The sequence below is a fragment of the Aplysia californica genome, unplaced genomic scaffold, assembly GCF_000002075.1.
Source record: "Aplysia californica isolate F4 #8 unplaced genomic scaffold, AplCal3.0 scaffold00493, whole genome shotgun sequence".
Lineage (NCBI taxonomy): Eukaryota > Metazoa > Mollusca > Gastropoda > Aplysiida > Aplysiidae > Aplysia > Aplysia californica.
Genome location: NW_004797763.1, coordinates 512,273 through 529,014, shown reverse-complemented (window position 1 = coordinate 529,014; position 16,742 = coordinate 512,273). Strand labels below are relative to the sequence as shown.

At 36.6% G+C, this 16,742-nt stretch overlaps 1 protein-coding gene across 1 annotated transcript in view; it reads left to right on the top strand.

Moving 5' to 3' along the window:
- Window positions 1-16,124, top strand: part of LOC101861384 — an 18,087-nt gene extending 1,963 nt beyond the window's left edge. Inside the window, exons 2-12 of the mRNA XM_005105815.3 lie at window positions 275-520; window positions 1,247-1,402; window positions 2,213-2,402; window positions 2,761-2,829; window positions 4,233-4,364; window positions 4,582-4,689; window positions 5,589-5,719; window positions 6,384-6,449; window positions 11,151-11,253; window positions 11,925-12,008; window positions 15,298-16,124. Of these exons, the coding sequence (XP_005105872.2) occupies window positions 351-520; window positions 1,247-1,402; window positions 2,213-2,402; window positions 2,761-2,829; window positions 4,233-4,364; window positions 4,582-4,689; window positions 5,589-5,719; window positions 6,384-6,449; window positions 11,151-11,253; window positions 11,925-12,008; window positions 15,298-15,357 (1,269 nt within the window). The 5' untranslated portion in view covers window positions 275-350 and the 3' untranslated portion in view covers window positions 15,358-16,124. The remainder of the gene's footprint in view (window positions 1-274; window positions 521-1,246; window positions 1,403-2,212; window positions 2,403-2,760; window positions 2,830-4,232; window positions 4,365-4,581; window positions 4,690-5,588; window positions 5,720-6,383; window positions 6,450-11,150; window positions 11,254-11,924; window positions 12,009-15,297) is intronic.
- Window positions 16,125-16,742: the final 618 nt, after the last annotated feature.

Here is a 16,742-nt window from a genome sequence, read left to right as displayed (position 1 = left end):
CGCGCACACACACACACACACACATACACACACACAGACACACACATACACACACACACACACACACACGCACAAACATGCGTAAACACACACACACACACTTTCTCTCTCTCTATCCCTCTCTCTCAAGAGTTGTCATGTATTCATGTATACAGGTTCATTTTTTTTTTTCAGATCTAGTTTGATCTTTGAATGTGTGGGTATAGCACTCCACAGCCTCTGAGCTATTGCAAACATTGTTTCCTTTTTTTTTTTTTTTTCTCGACATGGGCAGGCAGCTTCAAAGGAAGTGTCTGTGACAATAGAGACAATTCAATAAAGGCTGCCTGGCTGGATGAGAACAGTCAGACATGAGTGAATTTCTCAGTGCAGAATTTGTGGAGCGACACATCGTCTCTCTTCCCAACCAACTTATTCCTGAGCCATGGAATCTGGAGAGACATGGAGTTTTTTACACTCTGGACTTGAAAATGTGCCAGTTGAAAACTTTTGACTTCGATTTCAGATGGGGAGATGACAGGTAAATTTGTTTACATTTATATGGAGATTGTTAATATGAGATTAGAAATGACTGAGAAGAAATGTATGCTCCACACGAAAGTTTTTCTTCCAGCTTTAGACTGAAACGGGAAATTTTAAAAAGTATATTTTACTTTTATAATATGTAGTTGCTCTTCTCCTTGTACATGAAAAGTTTCTTCCTTTTTTATTGTGTTTTCTCCCAGACTCTCTCCCTCACTTTCTCTTTGGCATTCTCTCTCTGTTTCTCTCTGTTTCTCTCTGTCTCTCTCTCTCTCTCCCCCTCTCTCCCTCCCTCTCCCCCTCTCTCCCTCTCTCTCCCACTCCTCCTCACTTTGCACCCCCGCTTGCTCTCATACCTTTTGTTGTTGCCCTTTTCACTCCTCACACCTCCCCCCCTCTTTATCCTTCTGTCTCTTCCCATCTCTGTCTTTTCCCACCCCCCTTCCTCTCGATTTTTACCATCCTTCTCTTCTTCATGTATTTGTTTACATTGTACGTCTTTGTTGAGTTTGAAGATCTGTATGAAATGTTCATACAATATGTGCATGATTGAGTTACTTGTGAATGTAGAAAGTCAGAATTAGCGAGAAAGACTGATGAATACACACAGTGAAACATTATAACCTATGGCTAAAGTAATGATGCTCTATCTATTGATTTTTTATATTTGTGACTGCTTTTCCAGTCACATGAAATATTGCATCCTCGTGTGTTTTTTCCAAAGTGTGCCAGCACCACGGCTTTCTTCTGTCCTGGAAACCCCAAGCAAAATTGTTCGCCTGGATGTCTCGTTGAATGAGTTAACTTCCCTCTCTCATGATGGGCTTCTCCCTTTCCGCAACCTACGAGCTTTGGACGCTTCACTGAACCAGCTCAAATAGTAAGCTCTGATGGTTTATATCACTATCAAGAAAAGAAGTTCTTATAAATGTTGTATATTTGTGTAGGTTTCTTTTTTTCTATTTTGAGGTTGTTGATTTGTTCCTATTTTTTGGTCGTGTTATGTTTTCCTTTGTGATGCTGTAGGTCCTACTTCTTTATTTGTTTCTGTCTTCTGGTCTCCCTTTTTCCTTGCACTTAATTAATGTTATTGTGTCAGTGTGCTTTTCTTTACCAAGACTCAACGTTCTCGCAGTTGCCAAGGATTGGCAGTGTTTCGTAAGAAATTATGTTTCACCCATTGTTATGATTGTTATGAGTGATCAGTTTGATATTATGCCTCCATGAAATTAGTTTTTCTCTAATGATGGGTATTTAACTTTGTCTTTTAGTTGCACTTGACCACTTTGGTTAGATAACAAAGAAAACATTGACTGGGACTTGCCCACGAATGGATTATGTCCACTGCTCAGTGTAAAATTCCATCATACTTCATTTTTCAAAGTGGTGTATGATGGAATCTGACATTGAACAGTCAGTGTAGTATGTTAATGTACTCATATCTTAAAGGACATGCTCTAGTGGAGAATTTTTTTGTGGATGGTTGGCTGGTGTTCTGGTGGGGCTCACTCCTCCTTTCCTATCAAACGTCTATCATCCTGATCTCTCTATCTTCATTTTTGTGTTTGTTAGTCTCTTTTAACACCTGTAATCTTCGGCACTTAAATGACTTTCCTGTGTTTCAAGTACCGTAAAACTCTTACTAAAACTACAACTAAAACGAAGAAGAATGTATAAATTTGTCTGTCAGCTTCCAGGGTGTGGAAGTGTTGCGTAACCTGTACAGCCTGAACCTATCCCACAACAACCTGCGGAACGTGGATGGGTTGTTACAGAGCCAGTCGCTGGGAGAGTTGAACCTCAGCAACAACAACATCAGTGACATCTCTGCCATCCCGAGCCTTGTCAACCTACGTGTCTTCAACATCAGCAATAACAAAGTGAGACCTGTCATTTTTCAAAGAGGGCATTATATGATTTTTCAAGAAACAGCTTAAAAAGAGATCAGTTAGAAATTAAGATTCTTCTGATCTTGTATCTTTCCTTTCCAACAGTTTTCATATTTAATTTTTTTAAAATAAGGCCTTAAAAGATTAATTATCAACAACAGCAAAAATACCCTTTGACTGATCACTCAATATTATCTGTGAAGTCTTTGTACTCCTTTGTGCTTCTTACATGATAGTCTTTTGAACAGAGTTATATAAACACTCATTGCATATAATTGCCAAGAGAAGCTTTGTAAGCATTTCTAGCCATTAACTTTATTAACAATATTCTAATTTTTTTTTCCCCCAGTTGGAAAATCTTGAAGGAGTCTCTTCTTTTCCACGTCTTGAGGACATCAATGCAAGCAATAATTTACTGGTAAATTATTGGACAACGAATTTGTTTAGTGATTACATTTGATTGTTTTGGTGTTTACATTTGAACTTGATTGTTGACACAAGCAGTCAGATAGACGTGTCAGCAATCGTCTGCTATTCGTTGAGAATTGTGATAGCTACAATTTCATACAGTATAGGATCCTGTCATGTCTTTACCTTTTATTTTGTTTCTCACAAATTTTTGCCTGCATTCTTGAGGCATCACTTTTTTCTATCAGGTTTGAACTGACAACTTTTTTTTTTGTTTGTAAAGATTTTGTCCGACTCGAGAAAAGATATATGTGTATTATTTTTTAAAAATCTTTTAACTAGTTACACATGCTATTTCCAGCTAGAAGGTCAAGAAGATGGTACTTGTGGTCAATGGACTATGACTTGGCATGAAATTGACACAGCTCAAAATTTTAAAACTTTAGAAATCAACATTTAATTTGTATAGCATTTTAGAAATTGTTTGAACTAAAAAATCCCGAGAAAGAATAACAATGAACAGGTTTTTCCTGAGTTGCTTGTTTGCTTGTTTGCAGTCATTTAAGCTTTCCATGAGGGTCATTGAGGTTGTGTTTATTGTATGTATTTGTATCACGGCATGGTGGAATCAGGCGCCCATCAATTTTTGGGCATGTGGAGTTATTGGTTTCATTTGATACCTGATATATTTGCCTTGCTTCTTATGAAATAAATATCCATTTATCTTGAATAGAACTCAAGATATTTGCAATTGACGGAAGTGAGGTTGCCTGGTTTCAGCGCTGAAATTAGCGAGAAAATTGCCGCGAAAGTTTGTAACTCTAACAGCTCAAGACTCTTGGAAAACTGAAAAATGACATATTCTGAGCAATGTTTTTCTGTAAAATTCACATGGAAATCTGTTTTTATTCGGACATAAAAGGTCCTGAGCCAAAAAAAAAAAAAAAAAGTAGTCAAACTAGAGGAAAAATGCCAATAGCTTCTCTTTCATAATTTTGATGAGCACCTGATTTCACCACGATGGCTCACATATTGTTGTCAGATTTGCAGACTTTCTTTACTCCAAAGGCCATGGAGGAAAAGGGATATGTGACCTATCTCCACTAAGAACAGTGAAGTTTGGAGTTAAATTAGTCAACAAAATTAAGCAAACAAACAATACATGTAGGCCTAACTAAATGCAATCAAAAAAACTTTAAATTCTTTTCTCTTCCTTTTGTTGGTGTTGCAATTTTAATCGACCTCAGTTAAATCATTAACAGGACGTTATTTGAAAGGACAAGCCCCCCCCCCCCAAAAAAATAAAATAAAAAAGATAAAAGTGAATATCACCCCACTCCCATCACCTTTCCATTTCTCAACAAATCTATCCACACAACAAAAAACTTCATCAAAGCCAATTTTCAATTGCAGAGAGAATTGGTCCCTCTCACAAGTTGTCTCCAGCTCCGAGTGGTCACTGCCTCAAACAACAGGGTTAAGGACCTGGACTCTGTGCTCCGACTGGTTTCCCAGCAACGTCATATGCAAGTTCTCAACCTCAGTGTAAGGATTTGCTTTGCTTAGTTCACAGGACCAAGAAATTATAGGGTTTTTTTTTTTCAGATCGGTACGTTTGTTATAAATTAGATAGATGAATGGATTGATGGATGGATGGATGGATGGACGGACAGATGAATAGATGGATTAATTGAAAAATTTTTTTGGGTGTAAACATATATATATATATATATATATATATATATATATATATATATATATATATTTCAGGGCAATGGAAAGAGATCGCACATATCAGTCGGATATTCTGAGAGCTGCCAACCTCATGACCCTCGACAATGTTTCAGTTCGACCTATGCCTCCTGAGGCGGTGAGTAAAGACTGTATACTTTTGTCATGAAGATTTACAATTTTTCTGTATTTCCATTTTATATACAAGTACTTCGTGTGTGACCGTAAATTCAGAGCATTTTGGAGTACATGTATTGCATTAAAATTCCCAAATATACCATAATATCAAAAGCTCAAATCTCTTTTCTTTTATAGTCAATAAAAAACAATTTTTTTTCTCCCTTCACTGATAATCATTGTTAGGCTGAAGATCTTTTACTTTTATAGGATGTACTGGAACATCTATGATTTTAAAATTTTAGGTTTGGGATTATCTCATACTAAAGGGTACCGGTAGTTTAAGTGTTATATATTTTCTTGCTTCTGTTTACGCAAGCCAAGTGCTGATGAAGGCCTGCGTGTAAACTTAAATACTTATGCTCTCTCTCAGTGTGTATGACTTTCATTTCTTATTTGCTAGGTTGATAGGAAGAGATTTAGTTTTTCATTCACCATATATTTGAAGGAAGGTCTGTCAATTCTCGTTTGTCATATTCATAAGGCATATTATCGGACAGCTAGCTTTTTAGATGTACTAAACGTATGATTTTTTAATTTGCAATTCCTTTATGTGTGGTATTGGTTGCATGTGCTCAAGAAATATTGGGTCAAAATCTAAATTTTAAATTTTGACAAAAAGCAAGAAAGAATGTGTAATGTAGGTACAACTGTTAAGGGAATGAAACAGTTTTTTCTCTCTCCTAAAAACTTTGGCTTATCGGGCAAAGCACATTTAAACAGCTTGTTAATATTATGCTCTATCTGTGTATGTTCAAGTTTCATTTCTCATTTGTCATATACATAGAAAGAGCTCATATTGTTAATTTGTCATATATATTCATAGGAAGATTTTTCTTTTCTCATTTGCCCTAACCACAGGAAGATCGACAGCGACATGCTGGAAACATGAACACTCTACAAGGTGCTGCCAAGCAAGCTTTTGATGAGAGAATGAGAGTAGCTAAAGACAGAATGGAGGAAAATATAAGCTTTTTACAGAGAAGGATCCTGTGAGTTTTCAAACTTTCTTAATGTTGTGAAACTTTAAGGAAACTGATAAACAGAAACTTTCTTGTCATTTCTACTGTGAATTTATCACAAATTACTTTCCCTTTTTCCTCAACCAAGTGTTGAATACCCTACATTTTTACACATTAGTGTCTGTCGCTATAGCATTTAGGTGCTTCACTATTCACCAAATTAGGTAAAACACCTTTTGGAAAAAAATGCAAATTTATTTTGTATTATCTTCTAGAATTGCTCCAAAAATATTATGTAGACTGGGTTTGTTTTTTTTTTGGGGGGGGGGGAGTCTAGTTTTTTTTAAATACTTATTATGGTATCACCATTTATAATATTGATTTTAAATAGCATGATTTCAGACAAAAGAAGTGTCTGGCCTAATTTGGTAGATACATGAGTAGAGTCGGACACTGTTGGTAGGCCTATCTGGTTAAGCTGTGGGATGAAAATAATATTTTTGAGTAAAGGATTTGTGCAGGTGATGGGGTTGGGGGGGGGGAGGATTGTTTGGGATTATTTAGATGATAAAATGTTTGGGATCATGGTTATGTCCAGTAAACCACAGTTTCTGCTATAGCAGAACTAATCTACTAATTACAATGAAGTCAGATAGAAAAGTTAATTGTTCGCATTCTATTCTGGTTCCCCCAGGTCAATTCAGAATGAGTACAAGGAATTTGAAGCAAAACTTAAGGCAGATCTCGAAGCTTGTTTACGGTGAGTGAGGAAGCTAGTGGTAAAACAGAGGTCAAAAGAGGCAGAGACAAACTATGAACAACTTATTAGCTTGATGACCTGAACAAATGGGTGACAGAAAAAGAGTCGGATGATATGGCTCATTTGAGAGAACCTGAGCAGAGGAATTTATAGCGGCACTCCATGGTTGTTTAGCCAGTTGCTACCTTAGAATTACAAAGTTCTATCAGACATTTTTTAGCTGTTGTGAATTACTAAGACCATGAGGTCAAAAACCAAAAGTTTTATCCGGTCTATCAAAATTGTAAGATTATTCAGAGTTATTACTGAGATATTCAAAGGACTGCGTTCAAAATAGCTTGACATGTTGTGAAACTCACAACATTTGACGTCAAATTTCTCAAAACTAGGTACTGATCGAGCTGATAAAACTTTGTAATGCTATTGTAGTGCAGTGTCTGTTTCAGATGTGGTACTGTAAGAAGGAGAAGAAGGAATAAGATTTGATTTGATTTTTTCCCCTTTGCCCATTTTAATCAAATTGTTGCCATATGAAAAAGGTGCACATGATAGTGTTGGGTATTAACATTATTATTGTAACATGTTAGTCTAATTTATAATAATTGTTTAATACTGTAATCAAACTTTTATTTCTAGGTGGAATGTCCGAGATCCTTCACTTTTCATTTTGTGCTCAAATGCCATACATATTAAAAACACGCATTGAGTATGTTGGTAATATTTAGCAATTACAATCGAGGCTTTAGAAATCGACATATTATACTGACATTGATGATGACAGAACTGTTATAAATAGAGATTCAAGGAAGATAAATGTGGCAAGGAGCTGAGAGCAAAGATGATTTCAAATATGATGGTGGTAGTGAGTGATGTTTTGAGATGGTGTATATGTAAATGATTATTGAGAAGACAAGCGTTCACACACTGTCAGCCAGTTGTTTTGGATGTTAACCTTAGTTCTATCTTCCTCTGCTTCAATGAGTCATGAGGGACTTGGGCAACCTCTATCCCGTTTCCGACTGGAATCATCTTTAAAGTAGTGTAAAGCACACAGAGCTTGCTTTCGAGTGGGGACATGCGCTCTACAAATGCTATTTATTATTATTATTATTATTATTATGTCACCAAAAAGTTCCGAAATGGTCGGCACAGTCTCTGCTAAGGTGACCTTGTTAGTGTTGTTAGCCTATTCTATTTGGCCAAGACAAGTAAGGAGACAAGGAAGAGGGAGGGAGGGAAGGAGATTGTATGTTGAGTTAAATGTTAATAGATATGGTTAGCAGGGTGCTGAGGAAATGCTTTATACTATAGAGACTTGCCATCTTTTCTCCCAAACAAGGCGTCCATTAACTTTGTCTAATGGGGCTTTAAACAGTGTTACAATTCAATGGTGTAACTACAAACTATATATCTAAAAAGAACATTACCTCTTCCACCTGTTTCATTCAAATTATTTGTGTAGAGCTGTAACCAGGATATGAATACAATATTCTCACCTCCACAAGAGCTATGGATGAATCTTAGGAAAAACTTCTTGAAAAAAGAACATGAATGACATGCTGTTTGTTTGTTATGTTTTCCCAAACATTGTGCAACATGTTTGATTAAAGATTGGAAGGATGATACATTTTGTGCCTTTGAAAAGCTCTGAGAGGAAGGCAGCTGTTGGTTTTTGGGTTCTTTTCAAGAACAAAAGGAAACCTACTGCTACTAATACTATTGCTCATAATCGCATTCATCATGGGCCTCAGTGGCTATCTGAAATAAAAAGGATTTTAAAATGGGGAAGGCAAAGACGAGATTCTTGTGTGGCCGTTATGTGCAAGACTGTACCTATCAGCAACATCCACTCCGAACTTATTTTACCAAAATTCTTACTGCATACTGAACCTGGTCACATCCCAAGACAATTCGTCACAGCTCCCAATTGTTGCTACTATTACTACTAAGTACCTGACGACTTTCAACACTCATTTTTTCACATGCAACTGCTGCACACTCTGTGTGATCCTGTGTCTTATTCTGGTTCAATAGCTGTGTCCATGTTCTTGGTAGGCTATTAATTAGAGCATAATAATCAAAGTCGAAACCTGTATAGTTTCCAAATATGTGCTTCATTTCTTCTTTTCTTTTTACCAATCCCCTGTCATAAACCTGGTAAGTGTGTTTTATTCCACTTTTCATCCAGTGTTTCAGAGAAAGGAGTTTACGTTTGTAGCTTATCTTTTTGTCATTGAAGAGTGGCTGTGTAAGAATGTCAGTCTCTTCATTGACCTGAGTTTCACAAAGGGCCTACCTTTTTTTGCACATCAAGCCATGCTGTTATGACAGCTATCCAAAATTTAGATGCACCAACTGGCTTGATCAGGTGCTTATGGCTAATAGATGTTTTGTAAAAAGCACTTTAGACCACCTAGTTGATAAAATATCTTGTCTATAATTTGTAACTCGTCCCGGGCTGAACTTTCGTTTGTTGCTAGAAACTTCAGCCACTTCAGTAGGAACACTTTTTGTTGGTCGCACACCCTGATGGTATCTAACCCCCACTTTTCTACATCCTCGCACATGATTTGTCCTTTTAAACTTCTCCCTTGCCTCTCTGTTGGAGAACTTTTTCTGCTATAAAAATTTTAAAGACATTCTGTTAGTGTAGCCAGTGACCTTGTCAGGCCAAAATAGAGCTTTTGCATGACACACACATACACACGCACACATACACACACACACACACACACACACACACACACACACACACACACACACACACACACACATATATGTGAAACGTGCTGACAAAATGAGTTATTTCTTGGATTCGAGCCATATGGAAATAGATACATCACGCTTATAAGTTTTTTTAAACACATAAGTATGAAATAATAACAGGCATATTACACTTAAAGAATATGGCATCAATAGAAAATCTACAAATTTGACCCTAGTGTTGATTTTTTGGCCAATATCTTCATTTGTGGATTGCGAGAAGTAACTCTTTTTGTCAGCACAGCTCACATATATACATATATATATATATATATATATATATATATATATATATATATATATATATATATATATATATATATATATATATATATATATATATATATATATAAATAAATATGTGAGGCGTGCTGACAAAATCAGTTACTTCTCGCAATCAAAAATGGAGATATTAACTAAAAATTGACACAAGGGACATATTTGTAAATTCTAAACCAATCCCATTCTTTTCAAGTTTTACATTCTTTTATCATTTCATACATGTGCTACATGTAATAAATTGTAAAAAGTCAACCTATAAATTTGACGCATCTATTTCCATCGGCCTAAAATCCGAGAAGTAACTCATTTTGTCAGCACACCTCACATATGAAATTTGCAACAGCAGGAGAATCTTACAATTACCTTTCCATATAGAGTGAAGAGCTTCTTTTTTGCCACAATTTCATATTTTAAATTTTTTTCGTTTTTACCTTTCCAATTTAGATAAGTCTTTAAAAGCCTCCTCATCTGCACTAAAATAGATCCCGTGCATCTTCACTTTTTCACCAGATAGCATTCAAGCAATGTTTCCTGGAGTCTGATCATTATGTTTATAAGTGCTTTCTATCCACATGCCCATTGATTTCAGTTTGTTGAGTTTCAGTCCTGATGGGAGTCTACCACTTTAACAAAATTCAAATCAGCACTTAAAATGCTTTTGTTTCAGTCCAGCTTCCATCTGTAATTTTCGACATTCCCATTACAAATATTGTTATGTTCTCTCAGTATCTATTATGTTCTCTCAGTATCGTTTATTCATGCTGTTCTGTTCTGTAACAATTTATGACTGTGTGATGTCATCAATGTGTACGAGGGTGTCTGGGTAAGTTTTGTGTTATTGTCTTTACTCAAGGATGTACTGGAGAAAGAGAGAGAGAGATAGAGATAGAGTGAGAAAGAGAGAGACAGAGAGAGAGACAGAGAGAGAGACAGAGACAAAGGGAGGGAGAGAGAGAGAGAGAGAGAGAGAGAGAGAGAGAGAGAGAGAGAGAGAGAGAGAGAGAGAGAGAGAGAGATAGAGAGAGAGAGAGAAGGTGTGAGAGAGAAAGAGGATTACTACAGGAGCTGTGCGCTGCATATGTTCTTTGTATTATTGTACAGCGCTTTGAGCACTTCTTTGTGGAAATGCGCTATATAAATGCAATTTATTATTATTATTATTATTATCATTACTTGTTTACTTTCCCTCTGTTGTTCTGTCCGTCTGTCTCACTTTTTCCCAGCTCTTTAAATGACCCTTATTGTGTCGATGTGCTTCTCTTTACTCAAACAAACGAACAAAGAGGTGTCTCATACATACCCATGCCTAATTATTCTAAACATTTGGTGTAAAATACTCATTACTGATTTTAATTGCTGCTGGTCTCTAAAAATATGCAGATTTTTTTTTAGGAACGTTGATTATAAATGCTTGTGACTGTTTTGATGGGGTAGGGGGAAAAGTCTGTGGACTGTATGCATACTGTGTTGACAACAACAACAATATCAACAGCAAGAACAACAACAACAACAACAACAACAACATCAACATCAACAACAACGACAACATCAACAACAAAAACAACAACATCATCAACAACAACAACAACAACAACAACAACCACAACGACCGCCATGGAACAGTATTTCATTCATCTGTGACTGTCTTCCCTCCAGCTACCTTTCATCCCTGAGCGATGCAGAACTTGCCTCGGGCGGCCGTACAACCATCGGGGCGACACTGCCACCAGGACAAAGCTTCTATGAGCCTCCAGATGCTGTAAGTTTCTGTTCAACCTTCTCTCTCTGTCTCACATGCCCTGTTTTAAGGCTGTGTTTATTAAGTTGTCAGTGATAATGATAGCAGGCTACTGATTATTATACATGTTTCAGAAATATTCTCCACAGCAGCTGTATTGGTCATTGTCAGACACTGCTATGTTGTTAGTGTTGTTAGCAATCCGGATCAGACACTGCTAGACAGATTATAATAATTATTGTTATTATTGCTATTATTATTGTTACTATTAATAATAATGATGATTGTTATTATTATTATTATTATTATTATGATTATCTTTTTAATGGGGATTCTAGGAAGAAAGAACAGTAGTCACAGAAAGAACATTGTAGTTGTAGACAAGTATGTTTCTTTCTTAAAGTCTAATGGATTACCCCAGTTTCTCACCTGTGTGGGTGTTTTGAATGAGTCTCCAGTGTTTGATTGTGGTCTGCTCCGATAAAAATTGTTTTGCTGGACAAAAAGAAAGAAGGGTTCCATAAAGCAAGAAATATTTCTTCAAGACAGATGACAAGGACAAAATGGAAAAAGAAATTGTGCTTACTGAAAGTTTATAGTGTTGAAAACTTGGATATAACTAATAAGTAAAGTGGCTTTGTACAAAGGAAGAATTACCTTCTATTTAAACTAAGAGTTAATTGTTCCCACAGGACACATACAGATCTCGAGGAACTCGGAACGACCGCGTTGCAGACTCCAAGGCTGACTACAGTAATGTCCGGGAGACGGATGAGGTAAGGATGACTTTCTCATTTCCAGAGGAGTTTGGGTTGCTGGAACGTTGTGCGGGCCATCAAAAATAGTCTCTCTCCCTTCACTATAATCTCTTACCCAATGATAAATTGCGCTACATAAACAAGCACACTCTCCACAAATACTCTGCTAATTTTCATGAATTAGTTTTTTGCGATTTGCCAAGTTATAGTGCTTAAAAATGTACAGTGGATGTTTTCTTTTGCAAAATATCTCGTTTCCTCCAGAGTGCAAACCATCTTTTGTTTGTGACGTCATAAAATATTCAAGAGCCATGTTACATGACACTCGGGGGGCTGGTTAGAGAGAAGGCTTGTTATAGATTAATTACGTGCATTACTTTTGTCACTGAAGTCAATATCTTATATTAGCCATTAGATGACAACTTCCTTTACTTTCTGATCCTCCCCTAGCATTAATAATTTTTCTATTTGTGCAATGATTGTCACTTCAGACTTCAAGCACTCTTTTTCCAACTGAGTGAAATTGGGAATAAAGGTAAAATACTTTCCCAAAATGAGGGTGCCTTGGTTCTGACCTCATGATTGTTAACAATTTCACCAAATCACCCGTAGAGTACTTTCCCCTAATGTAGGCAATTTTGAAAGTAACTTGCTTTGGTTTTGACAAAAATATCTTAATGAAAGTGTGTCATTTTAAAAAAGAAATGTACAAATCGACTGCTTGGCGTAAGACTCCATCAGACCCCCCAGGGCGGTACTACTGACTGAAGTGTCTTTAGGCCATTCCCAAAGAGGGACTTTACCATGTTCTGTTGCACAGTAGAATTGTAATTGTAAATGGGCTGATACATCAATGTCCTGCTCATAACTGTGCCGGAATCGCAACAGAGAACTGCTGCTTTTTCTTTCCTCACCCTTACTATAATTTTTCCTCTACCTCTTTTGTATGTTTGTAACTTTCTTGTGACCTGCTGTTTCCGGGGTGCCTTGACAGTCAAAGCAGACTTTGTGTTGTTGAAGCTAGAGAGGTGAGGAGAGTAAGTCTGATTCCCTGTAAGGACTTCTCTGTTGACATCCACCCCTTGGCGCTCATATGACCTTATGCAGTTGTGAGCGCCGTAAAACCTCTACTAAAACTAAAACTAAAAGACTCCGTTATACACCACTTTTCAAAATGGCAAAATGTGTGAGGCAGCGTGGTGAAATCAGACACTCGTCAAAATAATGGAAGTGAAGGAACTGGCATTTTGCGACAGGTTTGAGAATTTTTATCAAATTTTTGTTTTTTGGCTGAACACCTTTCATGTCCATTCAAGAACACATTTCTTCATGGATTTTACTTTACTGAAAAACACTGATTAATGGAACAAAAACTGTAAACTTTCAGTCTCCATGGGCTCTGAAGAAATTTGCAGGTCATTTTTTGGGCATATATGAGGCAGCGTGGTGAATCACACCTTCTTCAATTGTGAATTTCTCAACATGTATTCAAGGTGAATGAATTTATTTTCACCAGAAGATAGACAAATGAACAAGCTTTAAGATGATACCAATAATTCATATGCCCAAAAATTTGATGCCCCCACGCTGTGATACATGATGTAGTCTGACTAAGCTGTCAAAACATTAAAACCTCTATATCTACCAACATTTTAAAATTAGCTTTAGGTTTTTTTAAAGATACCGTTCGAAGTCTGAAAAAAATCCCAGAAAGCGAGAGTAAAAGTGAGATAAGGGAGACAATTCTAAATAAGCACATGTTATTTTGTGCAATGTAGATTACTTTCCTTTGTTAAAAGTGAAAACTGTTTGGGTGTCAAGAGATCACTTTCTTCAATCATTATTAGATTCTGTGGTTCAAGGCATGCCTTGCTGATAGTAGTAGTGAATCAGATGGCATTTTTCTTACTTTTCTGTTACTGCAATATATGTGAGGCAGCGCGGTGATATCAGGCGTTCATCAAAATAATGGAAGTGAAGAAACTGGCATTTTCCGGTAGGTGTGAGAATTTTTATCAAATTTTCGTTTTTTGGCTCAACACCTTTCATGTCCTTTCAAGAACACATTTCTACATGGATTTTACTGAGAAACTCTGATTAAAGGAACAAAACTGTAAACTTTCAGACTCCACTGGCTCTGAAGCCAAGGAAATAACTAAATTTTGCCGGTCATTTTCTTTCTCTGAAATCAGATGACCCCCCACCTTCTTCAATCATGAATATCTGAATATGTATTCAAGGTGAATGGATTTTTTTTCACCTTAAGCAAGACAAATGAACAAGCTTTAAGATGATACCAATAATTCACATGCCCAAAAAATCCCCACGTCGTGACTCATGATGTAGTCTGACTAAGCTGTCATTAGATACCATTTGAATTCTGAGAAAAATCCCAGAAAGCGAGAGTAAAAGTGAGATAAGGGAGACAATCTTAAATAAGGACTTGCTATTTTGTGCAATGTAGATTACTTTCCTTAGATAAAAGTGAAAACTGTTTGGGTGTCAAGAAACCATGTTCTTCAAGCATTATTAGATTCTGTGGTTCAAGGCATGCCTTGCTGATAGTAGTAGTGAATCAGATGGCATTTTTCCTACTTTTCTATTACTGCAATATTATTATAATATTATCATGAATTATGATACATATTATTTGTGATTGTATTTATGTAACTTTGTGAGTCAAGTTGAGTTATGGTTTACTTTGCAACAACATTGTGTAATAAACTAATGACAATCATAATAACACTGAAAACCCCCCTGATCAAGCAGATTACACCAAGGTACCCACCAACCACCCTTTAAATGTGAGTGAGTCTGGCATACAAAGTGAAGAAGGTGAATACGTCCTACCATTAAGGGAAGCCTGACATGCTATTTTCAAAATCCGTTATGTGCAGACTTTGCAATTATTTAAGGGCATTATAATATGAGTTTGGAGGTCTAGTATGTTGTTAATGTAGTCAGATGGACTTTAGTTCTGTGCTCCACCCCAAAGCACCCGCCAACCTCCCTTTCTACGTGAGTGAGTCTGGATCACACAGTGAAAGAGCTGAGTACGTCCTTCCATTCATGAAAGATTTGAGAACATTTTACTCGAACCAGTCTACTTTATTCTCTTTCTACAACTTCTACTTTGTACTTCATTTTCTTTTTCCTCTCTTTTCTCTCCCCAGCTTCTATGTTGTGCCTTCAATACATTCTTCTCTCTTCTCTCTCTCCAGCTTCTGCATTATAATTTCAATAATATGTTTTTTCCTCTCTCAAGATTCTGCTTTTGTATTTCTTATACGTTCTTCTTTCTCTCCAGCTTCTGCGCTGTGCTTTCAAGGAACTGGCTAAACAGAAAGACAAAAGTATGCACATCTGACCACATTTGTACACACCAAACCAAGGCCTTGATTTTCAAGACCTGTCTGCAGTTTTGGAGTCTGAGCTGTGAAGACAAAGATGGAGGAAATAACGTGGATCGGTGTGGTCTGAATTGATCTCTGCTAATGTTGAAAAACTATATGGTGGGTGCATATATTGTATATATAAGAATATGTAATTCTAGCCATTTTGGTTTATAATCAGAGCTGCTGAGAACCCAGCTGGTTACAATTGTAGCGCTTTGTTGATGCATGTTGAAATCTTCCTAAAACCTTAGAGTAATCGGTTCACTGTCTTTCAGGTGCACTTAACAGTCTTTGATTTTCTTTGTTTCTATTGCTGAAGGATTTTATAGGTGCAGAGGAAACGGAATAAAACATTTTGTCAGCAGCATTCTCCAATCGCCCAAATCAGTTTCTGTTTTTATTTCAGGTAAAATTCCTGAAAAAAGCCATTGGTTAAGGGTGAATTATAAAGCAGAAAAACCAAAAAAACTGTGGCACTGTGGAATGAAGCTGACAATTTGTAAAACAAACAAAAACCTATTATGAGCTAATCACCTCTTCCAAAGCAAAGATTTGTGATGGTTTCCTCTGATTGGATTTAACTGGATCAGTGGACAGTCATGGAAGCTTCAAAGAAAATGAACGAAAAGGTTTTTATTGTAAATTTGAACCTGTTCGTTTATTAACATTGTGAGGCAGCGCGGTGGAATCAGGCTCTCGTCAATTTTTGGGCATGTAGAGTTATTGGTATCATCGTAAAGCTTGTTCACTTGTGTTTATTAGGATGAAAAAATATCCATTTATCTTGAATACAAGTCGAGATATTTGTGAATGAAGGAGGTGGGGGTCACCTGTTTTCAGAGATAAAATTAGTGAAAAAATGGCCGCCAAAGATTAGTTATTTCATTAGCTTAAGAATCCGTGGTAACTGAAAATTTACATTTTTTGAGCCTTTAATCAACGTTTTTCAGAAAAATTCACACAGAAATGTGTTCTTTCAAGGGCATGAAAGGCGTTGAACCAAAAAACAAAAATTTGATAAAAATTCACAAACCAACAGAAAAAAGCAAGTTTTTTCACTTTGATTATTTTGACGAGAGCCTGATTCCACCACGCTGCCTCACCATTGTCTACTATTTCCAAGTCTGACATTTGTATTTAAAACATGGTTGTCCTCACCAGTCTGTGTTGATTCTTGCTGATCTTACTGTGCACTAAACGGGAAACGGAAAGCAATAATGATTTGAGGATGTTTTTGCATTCACATTTGTATAATTATGGTAACACAATGTCAACAGTTCTCTGTCCTTCTCCCTGGCTCGATCTGTCTGTCTGTCTGTCTGTCTGTCTGTCTGTCTGTCTGTCTGTCTGTCTGTCT